This window comes from Cyprinodon tularosa, unplaced genomic scaffold (assembly GCF_016077235.1).
Source record: "Cyprinodon tularosa strain WSP-4 unplaced genomic scaffold, ASM1607723v1 ctg171, whole genome shotgun sequence".
Taxonomy (NCBI): Eukaryota; Metazoa; Chordata; class Actinopteri; order Cyprinodontiformes; family Cyprinodontidae; genus Cyprinodon; species Cyprinodon tularosa.
In genome coordinates, this window is record NW_024038541.1 from 1,670,008 (window position 1) to 1,683,873 (window position 13,866).

The 13,866-nt window shown below is 40.0% G+C and overlaps 1 protein-coding gene across 6 annotated transcripts in view; it reads left to right on the top strand.

Moving 5' to 3' along the window:
- Positions 1 to 13,866, top strand: part of LOC119781105 (aminopeptidase O (putative)) — a 140,401-nt gene that overhangs the window by 54,431 nt on the left and 72,104 nt on the right. For all 6 annotated transcript variants that reach the window (XM_038281474.1, XM_038281475.1, XM_038281479.1 and 3 more), the window contains 4 exons: positions 352 to 454; positions 685 to 792; positions 1,955 to 1,998; positions 5,821 to 5,881. In XM_038281474.1, coding sequence (XP_038137402.1) covers positions 352 to 454; positions 685 to 792; positions 1,955 to 1,998; positions 5,821 to 5,881 — 316 coding nt within the window. The remainder of the gene's footprint in view (positions 1 to 351; positions 455 to 684; positions 793 to 1,954; positions 1,999 to 5,820; positions 5,882 to 13,866) is intronic.

A 13,866-nucleotide genomic window follows, 5' to 3' on the forward strand; every position in this document is an offset into this window, starting at 1 on the left:
CTCTTTCCGATTAAAGTGCCTTAATGCATGCCTGCTATCAGTGGATACATTTTTTGCTAACTTAGTTACTGAATTAATCAACGCCTATGAATCACTTTAAAGATAAACATATATTAAGCTTTTCCATGGGTTCTGGCAAAATAACCCATTTTAAGGGGTATTTTTTTATGTTGTGGCTATTAGGTGCTACTGCTTATTTGTTATCTCTATGAATAAAAAAGGCAGTTTAGGAGAGAGGAGGGTTTGCTTACGGTACTTTCCAACATCTCAGCTACTGTGGGAAATAAAAACAATATATTTAAAAATTGTTGTGTGTGTTTATTCTAAATCCTTTTGTTTGTTCTGTTTTAGACCAAACATGGAGAGGACTGGTCAGGTCAGTGACACTGGCTCCTCCTTGGTTAAACATGCCCTTAACCCCGACAAATCCTTTATGCAAGTTCACTACCTCAAGGTAAGAGACTAACATGTTAGTCACAGGAAGGAAATAAGAAAATAGATCACGGGTGTATAGGGGAAAAAGGCATAAACAAAGAACTGGAAATGTAGTGTTGGCATATCATAAGATAAGAGTTATTCAAGAATATTTTTTCAATTCTACTACCAAAGAAACTGTCGTATGCAGGTTGCGATTAAGTTTTTTTTTGTATTTTTTGTGATGGTCGTGTTCCGCTTCTTGTCTAGGGCTACTTCCTTCTTAGGTTCTTGGCCAGTGAAGTTGGAGATCTGCAGCTGATTGACTTCTTCAGATTATTTGTAAAGAAATATCATGGTCAGCTTGTTTTATCTCAGGTGAGACTAAAGTATTTTAGAAAAATATTTCTGTCTTGGACCCTTCTCATTTCAAAATGGATGTTTTAAAATTGTGATTTAATTTTTTTACGCAAGGTTTCCTACTTCCTTCTGCATATAACACATTTTGGTTGGAAAAAGATTGATTTGTTCTTCCAAGAGGTGGCCATATTTTTGATATTCAATATAAAAAGAGACCAATTTAAAAAAGCACATCAAAATGTCTCTTCTTTGATGGAGTTTTTGGCGTGCAAAGAGATCCTTGCAGTTGCTTTATGTGGAAATCATGTCTACACATTTATCAACAAAACATTTTTAGATTTTTACTTTTGTTTGGGTAGAGAAGGCAAACTAGGTAGGGCATTTTATTTAGGCTAATGTCCAGGCTAGTGTGGAACCCAAAAAAGGTTGTTTACAGTTGAACTTTTGAACAAATTGTGTAGACTCACTTAAAATGCCCGCTACTGGTTCCTGTGCAAGAAAACTGCAACTATAAACATCTTTTTAGATTATTTATTTATTTATTTTTTTTACAGCCATTACATTTGCATCTGCTTATGTCACTGCCTAAAAATTATGGTGATGAGTGCGAAAGAATTCTTTACTTGTGTGCTGGGAAAACTTCAGCCTAAAAATCTTCTTTTTCATTTTCTTGTCATTATGCCCACATTTTCAAGACCTACTGATACATCTATCATGTATCAGTAGGTGTAGATCTATATAGTTCTGTGTCTTTGATTCCATTGTAGACACAAATAAAAACAATATTAAAAAGAATAAAAGATTTCTATTACACCTTAAATAGTATTTTGACAGAACGGTTTGGTTTTATTTTTGAGCTGGGATTTTACATGGAAAATTCAAAATTGTAAAAGCCCAGAAATCTGTTACCATGCAGATGAGCAACATCTTGAAGTCTGTATGTTAGCGTGTATGCGTATGATTCATTCCATCTGGTTCCTGCTTCTGCAGTGGCAGATTGAATCATCTCACTAAATAATGAACCTAACATAAACACAGTCTGACCTTGCACACTTGATTTAACAGCAGGTATTTCTTCCTGTCTCTGATACTCTTCCTCCCACATCTCACTTAATGCCTCTCATTTTTTCATGTTTTTTTTTTTTTTTTTTTTTTTTTTTTTTTTTTTTTTTTTCAGCAGGATTTCCTCCAAATGTTTCTGGATACCTTCCCCAACATGGAGAGGTATGTAAGTTAGTGCATTTACAGTGAAATTGTGAGTTATCTAAAAACGTGAGTTTTATTCTGGTTTGTTAAAGTAGAGGAGTCATTTTCTAGTCAGATAGAAAAAGCTTCACAAGCATTTTGTTTTTGTTCCCCCCCCCCCCCCCCCCCCCCCCCCCAAATTAGTATTAAACGTTGTAGTCTTGGGTGATGATGATATTTAAAGACAAAAATATGTAAGCTTGAGTTCATTTACTCTCTTTGGAGGTCCTGGTGTGGAAACATCCAGTCTGCTAAAGCTCCAAACACCAATCCTATTTAGTAAACTGTCTCATTCACTCTGGTATTAATTGATGTGTAAAAGGACAACCGCTCCTCCTGCTCTCCTCCTCTCTAATTTTCTTTCTCCTTCTCTGCATATCATTCAATTCTCCATCTCTGCTGATTGCCACATTAAACAATTTCTGCATTTCCTTTTGTTTGTATCTCTGAATATCTCTCTCAACCTTCAAACCTTCTGTTTTCATCCAACCACTTTCTCACCTTTGTCTGCTCTAAATCTCGTCTTGTTGCCTTTTCTGTCAGGTGCAGCGCGCTGCTGGACCAGCCAGAAATTGATTGAATTAGACAGAGGAAGTTGGGCACAGTCAATATTTGGATGTGATCCCTCTGTCAGTAAACAACTCAAAAGGACAAAAAGGATTTAGGATTGAAGTACTATATGTGAAAGTAATGGCTTCTCTTTGCATTCACAGGCAAAATAATCTAGTATTAATCAACATAGGATGATATAATTATAAATATTATTTGAACAAACCATTACATTCATTGATTTTAATTAGAAGTATGCTTTTTCCTCTATCCCTCACGGACTAATTACTCTATTAATTAGCCAGTAAAAGTTTGCAGATTGCAATAAAACAGCTCTCAAGTAAATAAAATACAAGTAAATTTTTGTCTCAAATGGTCCTGTGAGACACAGTGCTTAATAGCTGCGTAATGTTACAACTACTAAAGTTGCTGTTATAACTTTTTTTGTAGAGTCTTTAATGACTTTCCAGATTGGAACATTTTATTTTTATTGTAAACCTCTCAGAATATTGATTTGCTCCTGATTATTAAGAGGCAAATATAAAATAATCTTTTATAACGGTCCAGTTTTAGCTGTGCCCTGTTTTTATTGCTCATGGTAATTACATTAAATTCCATGAATAAATACATGAAAAATGTTTAAAAGCAACACAAAAAAAAATAAGTAAATGAAAATTACAAAAAGAAGCTCTTAATATCACAGAAACTTGCCAAATAGCAATGCTATTACATATATGATACAGGACACCAAACGTGTGCTCTAGTGATTAACACATACTAAATCAAAGTAGGGAATTTGGGGGAGTGTCAGCTTAGTGGTTAGGGCATTAGGCTTCAAATCAAGAGGTTCTGAGTTCAAGATCCACTCTCACAGACTGCCACTCCCTGAACAAAGACCCTCACTGCTCCCCAGGTGCTGCACAATGGCAGCTCACTTCTTCCCAAAGGGAATGGGTTAAATGCAAAGAGTGAATTTCATTGCTCTGTACTTGTGACAGTGTAATGACAATAAAAGCGGGGGAAAAAGGATTGAAGTTAATAAGGAAAATATTATTCTGTTTATTTGCTTGGTAAGATGCATGATGTCCAGGTAAATGTCTAATAGGTAGTTGTTTGGAATCTAATCAGAGAGACACCCTTCCTATGCACTCACATTTTTATTTATTTATTTTTTTTATTCTTGGAACATAGTTGAGGTGTTTAAGGATTGTGCTTAAAGTATTATAGCAACAGTGACGAGACGTAGCTGAAAATCTTACCTTTCTACACATACAGTAACTAGTTACAGTGACATGTTGTTTAGTGCTAGGGAACCACTTTAAGCTAATACCACAAAAATGTATCAAAAATTTGTTTTAAAATTGATAATTTGCCTTAAAAAAACAGTAAAAATGTTGAATAGCACTTAAAGAAAATTGTGATGGTAAAGGTCATTGTCAGCAAAAGAGCTAAGCTTGCAAGGTATAAGGGTTATTCAACAAATAGTAATGCTGCGTTCACACCGGGGGCAGCAAAAGCAGCAAAATCGCGTCTGCTGCTTCATTTTTGCTGCTTGTACCAGTGAATTCTGACGCGCGTCTGAAGCAGCTTTGCTGCTCTCGCTGCACGGTCCAAAAGTGGCTCTGACGCGCGTTGGGCGGAGCTTCACTATCCTTTCTCTGCCTTGCAGCTATATTTGCTGTGATCAGTGGGAATAAAGTAGTTTTAATATGTTTTTAAGTGAGAAAATACACCTGAAAACTTCATCAGTGGAGTCAGTTCATCCAGATTACAATCCTGCCTCCCAATGTTATTTCTGTCGGAGCCGCTCAGACCCCCACATACCGCGCCGACAGAAGGAATCCATTCATCAGCAGCCTCTGGCTGGGTCGCCTCCTCGCGGTTTACCGCGGTGGCTGGTAGGTGTTTTTCATCTAAATAATCCGATCTGCAGGCACCAGAATAATAAAAGCGAACATATTCTGCCGGCAGATGTATATATTTTAAGTTAATTATGCTTTAATAAACTGTTTAAGAGAAGTGATCAGAGCAGTCTGTGTCATCAGCGCTGTGTCTCTCTCCCAGCCAGCTCCCAGATCAGCTTCTCTGATTGGTTGACGCGGCGCGTCGAGCAGCAAAAATTAAATTTTTCCATCTCGAGCAGCAACGCGTTTGCGGCGCGTCACGCGCGTCAGATGCCAAAACGCGCCCGACGCGCTGCTTCAGCTGCTCAGACGCGCTGCGCTTGCTGCTCTAAACGCGCCGCGGGACTTTTTGCTGCGCCTTGACGCGCGTCAACCATTGACTTTGCATGTAAACTCGCTGCTTCTGTCGCGCCAGCTGCCCCCGGTGTGAACGCAGCATTAAGCCTTGTTCTTATTAAATCCCTGTTTGCTAAAAATTATTTTACAATACTAACTGTGATATTTCGTGTTGTCTGTCTTAACTGTTGGCCCCCACTCTCCGGCTAAACATATTTACAGCCCTCACTGACATTTATTTGTGTTGCATACTGATATTAACCTTTTACTTAAAGTCATGGATGTACAGCAAAACCAGCCTTTCTACAGTTTCAGGTTAAACTGGGAGGCTTGGATTCTCAAGAAACCTAACTAGAAAGTCAAACAAGAAAAGGATTATTCTGTATCTTATGGACATGTATTCCTTTGGAAAGAGGTAATATTAGACTATATTTGGCAAATGTAAAAAAAAAAAAAACTCTTTAATGGACTGAATCTCATGGTACACAGCAAATTCATCAGGGCAAGAGCTGAGAAGTTTTTTTCTTTTTTTAAAAAAGCAGCCAGGGTGATTTATAGTGTGGTGAAGGGTATGCAGTATGGTTAGTCTTCCACTCCATGTGTGCTTTACAGTTTGCATACTCACTGCTGACTGCTTGTGGAATGTTTGTTTGCACACACATTTGTCTTTGCATGTCGTTTGGGTCACTGTGGTGGTTCTGTCTGAGGCATGGGACAATTTCCATACCCAGAACATACACTTTTTATGTAGACATAGCTACACTTTTCCATACAAATGTTTGCATGAATGCGTCTAAATCCAATTCATTGTCTGTACATGCCTGTTTAATCTATCTTGTTTAGGAGGGTGGGTGTGCCTCTATTTTTCTTTCTTTTGTTGACAGTGTTGGCCTAAACTTAAGCTTGCCAGGACCCTTTTCCCAGAAATGTGTTTTTAAAGGGGTTTCTTGGGCAATAATAATCATCGCTGTAATAATAGGAATAAACTAACACTTGTGCCATTGTGTTTCAGAAAGGGCCTCACCCTCAGAGCTATTTACGCTGACTGGCTCGATCGACCGGGAATTCCAGAGGTATGAGAATTCTTTCTGCTAACTAACGTTTCAAAGAATACAACTTTAATTTACTAAATCATGCTTCTACAATTGTAATTTTCTGCCAAACTCCTTCAAACAAGAGTAGAACTGACAGAACTTCAAAACAACTTTTTCCAACAGGATGACGATCTTTTAGGTTAAACATTTTTTTGTAGTCCGTTTCTGGAGCATGCACCACAACTGGATAAGACATGGGTACCTTTTAGAAATCTGTAAACAGCTACATAATACAACATAAATCATGCTTCCTATTAGACATAAATGACTGTATCTGGGTAATTACTCCAGCTTAGTTTTGGTGTGACTGTTTGCCAGAAGGCATTAGACAACTGCTTGATGATGATGACATTTGGATAACAGCTTGTCTTTGCAACTCAGGCACCAAATGAAAACGCTATATATGTGTTTTTCCTAAAAGTTATTTACTTTATTTGCAATATATACAATTAGAGATCAGTTATAGTTCCTCATGATTGCAGTGCTGTTAAAAAAACACAAAAACAGTTTGCCCTAAAAAAGGTTTACCATTTACTGTTTCTGCTGCTTTATCTTGCTTCTACTGTAAATGTATTGGATAATCAAACAATACAGTTTTCAACAGACTACTGGTACTTTATTTAATTTTTAGAAAAAAAACAATGCCTTTTTGCTAGAGTGAGAGAGTTAAGCTATATGAAGTTGCTCTTCAGGTTGATTTACTATCTTCATATTTTTTGCATTACATTTAATTCATATTCCCAGCTTTGATAAAAGCTAAAGATGTAGAAATTCTTTTAATTGACATCATGATCTGCATATATGAAGAAAAAAAAACACTTAAGAACTGATGTGAAATAGTCCCCGAATCCTATCATTCTTATAGGGTCTCTATTAATCTGTTTTTTCAGGAACAGTGGTGAGTTTTCTTGACAAGTATGGTGATGGTAGTGCTAGTGTCTAGGCTGGTTTTCTGCTTAAGGAACTGTGATGTTGTTAAAATAAGGTTTGCTTTCTACTTCCCAAGGCAAGATGTCTGGCCATTAGTTCTTCATGCATTAAATAAATAAACATCTTTAACTTTCTTGTTCTACCAGCAGAACTTTTCAAATAAAGTGTTTTCTTGGCCATAAAATACAAAGAAATCAAGACGATTTTCAGGTTTTGCCATTCAATCACTCAATAGGTGGCACCAATCAGATGGTAGTTTAAGGGTTGATGATCAATGTAAGTGCTTGATCACAATGCAGCTGTGACTGATCCAATAGGTTACACCCTTTGAATAGGTTTCAATCTACAAGAGCCTGCCATTGATTTCCCCCAGCTTTGTTTTAGCGTACCCTCTGACACACGCAGGGCTATATAAATGATACTCATTTATAAATTCAAGAGGTTAATTCAAGTGAATGCTGTTTATTTTGTTGGGATTTTTGTTTGTGAGTCCTGTTTTGCCAATATCATTCTACGCCTGTATGAGATGAGGGGGGTAGAAAACAGGGAACATAACAACAAAAAGAAAACAACAGACAACCAAAGTAAACAAAAAAGGCTTCCTGAGCAGCAGGTATTGCCTAGATATCCGTGTGTGGAAGGCAACACCTATGGATATTACACAATATTATTCAGAGTGGTATATATCTGTAGCTGCAACTCAGTATTTAGTATGATAATACTGTATATCTGTAAACCCCTAGAACCAAACTCCCATGGTATGTATGCATGGGCATGTTTGTTTATAAAGGATTTACCAAGGTTCTACAGAAGGAAAATATGTTTAATAGCAGGTGTGTGTGGCCCCAGACTTGCCCTACAGGGCCTAGGATCTTGGCCCCAGATATCCAGAGGAACCCCAGATCAATGTAACACAAGGACTGCAGACATAGGGATGGCAACACCCACCAGAGAAGGGCAGATGAGAGCACCCGGAGCCCGACCCTCGAGTGGCCCAGTCCGCCATAGTACCAAATGCTGATTATTTATACATCAATGTACTTGAAAACTTTTTTAAATGTTTAAATGAATACCATCTCTACCATAAGCCTAACCAGGACCCTAAGCAGGAAGGAGAAAATATTGTGGCCCAAATTATTTGTATAAATAAATCTTAATTTAGTAAGTGCAGTGTAAGCCACTACAGAATAAAGTGATGATACTTTGCACATCATAAAGGTAGCCAAAATTTGCAACGGCAGTGTCGAAAAGGCTGATCTGAGGTATAGATATCACTATATGGATAACATGCAGACAACCCATATACAACAGTCACTCATATTTCCGTCGGACTGAATCTCTGGAAGTAATTAGGTAGGAGACCAACTCAAAGACCAATAGACAAATCTGTTTAAAGGTGTTTAAACAGAAGTAGCCTATCTGCATAAGTAGTCCTGTGCTTACTTTAAGCCTGCAGCTCTTACACACATACCAAATCCTTTGGAGAGACAATCAAAGTTATTACATATATGAGCTGCAAGGCTGCCCTCAAAATATCCTGATGAAGACTGGCTATGTTTTATGCTGAAAACAGTTTGAGTTAGGAATGTCCAGATTCTCACTACACACCACCTGATGGTAAACAATCTGGTTAAGCTTGAAAATCCTCCAATTAAAACAGTTTTGCAGAAAAAAAGTCAGCTATGATTTCAGCGATGTAAGAGAATAATTTTGTACTATAAATACCATCTGTGGTAATTATGTATAGGGGTTATATACTTTTCACAAAGAGCCAAGTTTGTGTGGTTTGAACAATCTTTTTTTATTTCCCTTGAGAGAATTTTGAAAAACACATTCTGTATTAACCAAAGTCATCCTTGTATGACTTTATAATGCAATTAATTATTCACCAAAAAAGCAAAAAAAAAAAAAAAAGAGAAGAAATACAGTATGTAGTTCATTTAATTTACCGTGTGATTATGAGCTTCTTATTATTATTTTTCATTAAATGACACCTTCATCTATTTGTCCTAAAGGAAAAAATCCACAGTCATAGATTATAGAATTGCAAAATCAGTGTGACCTTATCTATCGACTTTAAAGACCTCTTTAGTCCTCTTATTTCTATGGCAACTGGTATAATTACCAAAAGGCGCATATGCAAATCTTGCATGTCTCAGGGTTGTTTTGCACGGCTGTCTGGGAACATTCGCCTTCTAGATTATGTGCTGATGTAACCGGAGCCTCTGAGAGGCCTATGAGGGTGGGAAGGACACTGTGGAAGGGACTTTTGTTTTCTCCTACCTGATTGGATAAGGGCTAAGTGCTCCTGCACCAGCTTCCTCTTTTATTTATTTTTTTCATTTTGATGTGCCAGTCACTGGCTAAGTAGATCAGCCAGATCGATTAAAACCTCTTACAAATGCAAGCACTTTTCCATTGTATACACTCAACACAAACACATTTAAAAAATCTTTCCCAGGTTCCCTCTCTCTTTATCACCAAAGCCTCCCAACCATTGCTTCACAATCTACTCAAAAAAGAGAGACAGGAAGTGGTTTTGGTCTAATAATAAACAATGACATACACTAATCCTGGAAATAGAGATTAGGAAGGAGAAAGCCTATTTTGGATGGTTTATGTATGATGAGTAAGCCCTACGTTTGTGAGAGATGGGAGTAAACTTAGATAACATGTTTAAACTAAGACCACCATTGCTGTGCCAAAGCTTTTACAACATAATGTTTTTAAAAGTTTACCATTTTTTTTTGTTAATTTTTCCTTTATTGTCCTGCAAAAGTATTTATACCCCTCTGAACATCCCCATTGTTTCATTCTAATGCTGAAAAAAGCTCTAGTCCTCATCCCTCTGTTGTTGCTCAGGCATTATGCTTGTGTTTGTGAGCTAACACTGCTTTAAACCTTCTCATGACTTCCCATATCCCCTATCTGCCTTCTTCCTTGGTTTTTATGATAACTTCATTATTTATTGCCCCATTTAAACTACCCTTCTGAAACCGATCCGTGCCGAGTTCGGACTGAGCTTGCATCAGGTACTGTGCTGAGCTTGGTTCTTACGACCATGTGTCTATTCAAGATCAAATAGACACATCTTGATGTGTCTATTTGATCTAAAATAATTTAACATTTTCAGACTGTGTTTTGTTTCTTTAGTTTAAATTAACTTTGAAATAAACTGATTATTTCAATTATTACACTCAAAAAGCCAACCTCTAGTCTAGGATACTGCATTCTTATTTAGGAATGAAACTTTCTAATGAGATAATTTAAGTCAGACCAGATTAAACAAAAGCATCTAAAAATCTGAACCCTACCTTAGAAATACACAAAATATTACTTCTAAATGCTTAACATGTGTTGGGAGCTGGAGAAAATCCCATCTTTCTCCAGCAGAGTCCGCTGTGGATCCTCTGAGGGAGCCTCCTGCACAGCTGCAGCTCATCTAAATCATCAGAGGATCCACTACTTAAGCTGCCTTCAGATCTTGCCTCAACGCCGCAGTGTTGTTCCAGTTGGTCAGCGCTAAAGCCTAGATCTTTGTTGTATCTCCATGACTTTGAATCCAGGTTGGATTCTAACCACTGTCTCTGTGTTTCCAGGAAACCCGTGCCTCCTCTGTGAAAGCTCAGGAAGAGCTAACCTGCCGAGGCATCCCTCAGAGCCAAACCCTGAAGATTCTCTGAGAACCTCCAAGCAGCTCTGGACTAGAGCTGGGAAAGCCAAGCCAAGGTCTGTTCAAGCTAGACGTGAGACGCTGAAGCAGCAAACGGACTCTGCTGAAAAAACTCTCCTCCAGAACCAACAGTGACTCCCCCAAAGAGAACCTCGAGAACCCTCAAGACTCCGGTGAACCCGAGTCCAGGCCCAAACCTGAACCAGTGCTTTCTGTATGCTTGTGCAAATAAACTCTGCTTAACCTTCCTCCTGTTTCCGCCCCAGTGGTGTTCTGCAAAATTGGGGATCTCCTTGAGAACCAATCATGACAGAACACTGCGGCCAACAAGATTTCCCAGCGGAACCCCTCTGGAGGCTTCTGAAGGATGTACCGACTCGGATTCAGAACCTTGAGGCCTTCCTCCGTGGGAGCCACGAAGAATTGGCTAGAAGAATTGAGTGCGCCATTCGAGATATTCAGGACCGGCTTGTGGACATAATCATGGGTGAGCTCAACACTCGACTTAATAAGTCTCTGCAGGAGTTTTCCACACAATCAGCTCCCAGAGCGGAGCCCGTTCAACTTCCGTTTCCGGAACCAGAGCCTGTCTCGTCACTTCCGGAATTTCGCCCGTCTCTGCCAGAGAAATTTTCAGGTATCCCTAGCAAATGTAAGGGGTTTTTGTTTCAATGCCGACTTATTTTCCAGAACTCTCCAGGCAGCTTTTCCACAGATTACAGGAAGATAAACTTCATCCTTTCTCAGCTAACAGGAAGAGCCTTGGAGTGGGCTCAGGCTAGATTTCCTACCGACGACAGCCTTAATGGCTATTATTCAGATCTCCGAATTTTCTCAGGTTTTCAACCAAGATTCTGACCAAACAATTGACTCTCGAGCTCTGTTAAATCTTAAACAGGGAAATTCCTCTGTAGCGTATTTTTCCATAGACTTCCGGGTTAAAGCTGCAGCCTCAGGCTGGAATGAATGTGCACTTAAGAGTGCATTTTTCAACGCTTTAAACGAGAACTTAAAAGATGAACTCGCCACACTCGAGACACCTGAGACCCTTGAGGAACTAATTAGGCTGACAATTAGTTTGGATAACCGTCTTCGAACCAGATCAAGGTCTAAGATTAAGAGCCATGTTTTACCTGTTCCTGTTTCTACGGTTAAGAGAAGGGACACCCCTTCCTTTGTTTCTCCCGAAGAGGCATTCCGCACAGAGAGCCGTGCTCAGCCTGAATTTATACCTGTTTCAAAAGCTCACTTTGCTCCACCAGCTTGTGAACCTGCGGAGGGGGAGCCTATGCAGATAGGTCACACCAGGCTCACGCCCGATGAGAGGAAGAGAAGGCTTAAGAAGAAACTTTGCCTCTATTGTGGTAAACCTGGACATTTTGTTTCTTCCTGTCCTGCGAAGAAAGGGCTTCGGGGGTCATTTGGATTTAAGAGGAGTCTGGTGAAGCATGATTTAAATAGAAAGTCTCCTCATCTTTTGTTACCTGCCACTCTGTTTAGTTCAAATCAGACTCTCACTCTGTCAGCTTTCATAGACTCTGGTTGTGAGAGAAACCTTATTGACCCAAATCTAGTTCAACAGCTGAACATTGAGACCATCCCTCTGAGGAAGCCTTTTAAGGTCTCAGCCATTGATGGAAGGAGTCTACACCAGGTTACCCACAAGACTCAGCCTCTTCAACTCCAAGTTTCTGGTAGTCAGCGAGAGACCATAACCTTTTTGGTTTATCCATCAGCCTGTTCACCTTTGGTTCTGGGCTATGAGTGGTTGGAGCGACACAACCCTCATATAGATTGGACTCGTAGACATGTTGAATCGTGGTCTCCCTCCTGCCATGCTTCCAGTCTTTCAACCAGTTCCCGCTCCGCAGAACCTTCTGGAGTCCCTCCGCGGCCGATCCGAGCATCCAGGGATCCTCGGTGGGCGTTTCAGGACACCTCGGAGGCTGCACCGGAGTCGTCGTGGGCGGCTCTCTCCATGTTGCAGCCAGAGCTGCAGTGGGCGGCCCCGCCCTGCACCTTTTTTTGAGCTGCTACCAGGTGTCCCCCGGTAAAATATCTGAGACTTTCTTTGTTGCCGTCCACCTTTTGTGGATTGTTTTTTGTTCTGGGACTCAGTTTGTTTTTTCCTTTTTGTTTCCCTCCGTCCACCCTGGGTGGGTTGGGTTTTTTTTGTTATGGACTCAGCTTCTTGCCTACCTAGTTTGGTGCCCCCTGCGCCCACCCTTGGTGGGATGTTTTTTGTTGCTTCCTTGTCTCCCTAGGTCTTGTCTGTAGCGTCTGGAATCCGCCCTTGAGGGGGGGGTACTGTTGGGAGCTGGAGAAAATCCCATCTTTCTCCAGCAGAGTCCGCTGTGGATCCTCTGAGGGAGCCTCCTGCACAGCTGCAGCTCATCTAGATCATCAGAGGATCCACTACTTAAAGCTACAGTGTGTAATAATTACAGGCATATAAAGTCAGAAATTTAATATATTATACATAACTATGTTATTTATCATCACCTATGAGCTCAGCCTTTTAACCATAATATTTGCGTTGCCTTAGAATTCGTTATTTATAATTACATAGGAGCGGGTCTCGCAGCCATGGAGGCTGACATCTTTGCGCTACGGCAAGCGCAGAGGCAACAAACTAGCGATTGCGAGATCTCCCATGACGCTCAAAAATAACTACGGCAAGTTGAGAGAGATTAACTGAGACGGTACTGAACAGTAGATGGCAGTATTATGCCTGAGAAGCGTTTAGTCTGCCTGAAACCAAAGAAGAAGAAGAAGGAGGTATACTGCGCCTCAGTAACAAGAAAGGTGAACAAGGCGGCAGGCGTGAGTGACTTTGCAAACTGTTTGGCACTGTGTGGCCAAACATCAGACGAATGGAGGATCATGCCTACTCTGTATCACAACGAAAAGCGGCGGACACCGAACCCCCGTCATCTAAGAAGCGGAAACACGACGAGAATAAACGCAAGCGTGACAAGAAACGGCAAAAAACACGGATCAACATTGGCACGGCATTTACACGATGGAAGTCACTGATGGAGGAAAAAGGTTTTCAAAGTGACGCTCAAGTTGCCAGTTTTCTCTTGGACAGGTAATTAATCCTACACACACAATTGTCTAATATCACTGCAGTTTTTGGAGTACAGGATGCTCAGACCTGTCTAAAACAATAACATGCTGCGTGATGATGCTGTTACTCTCCAGTATACTTATTCAGCAACGTCCCTGACGTTTCACAGGTAATGATTCAGTAATTTTCTGTAAAATAATTTTCTGGATATATACCTCGGTTACTTCTCTCCGGCTCCTTTGGAGATCTTCAAGCCTTTCCTCCTCTGCTCTCACCCCGCTGGCTCCCCTC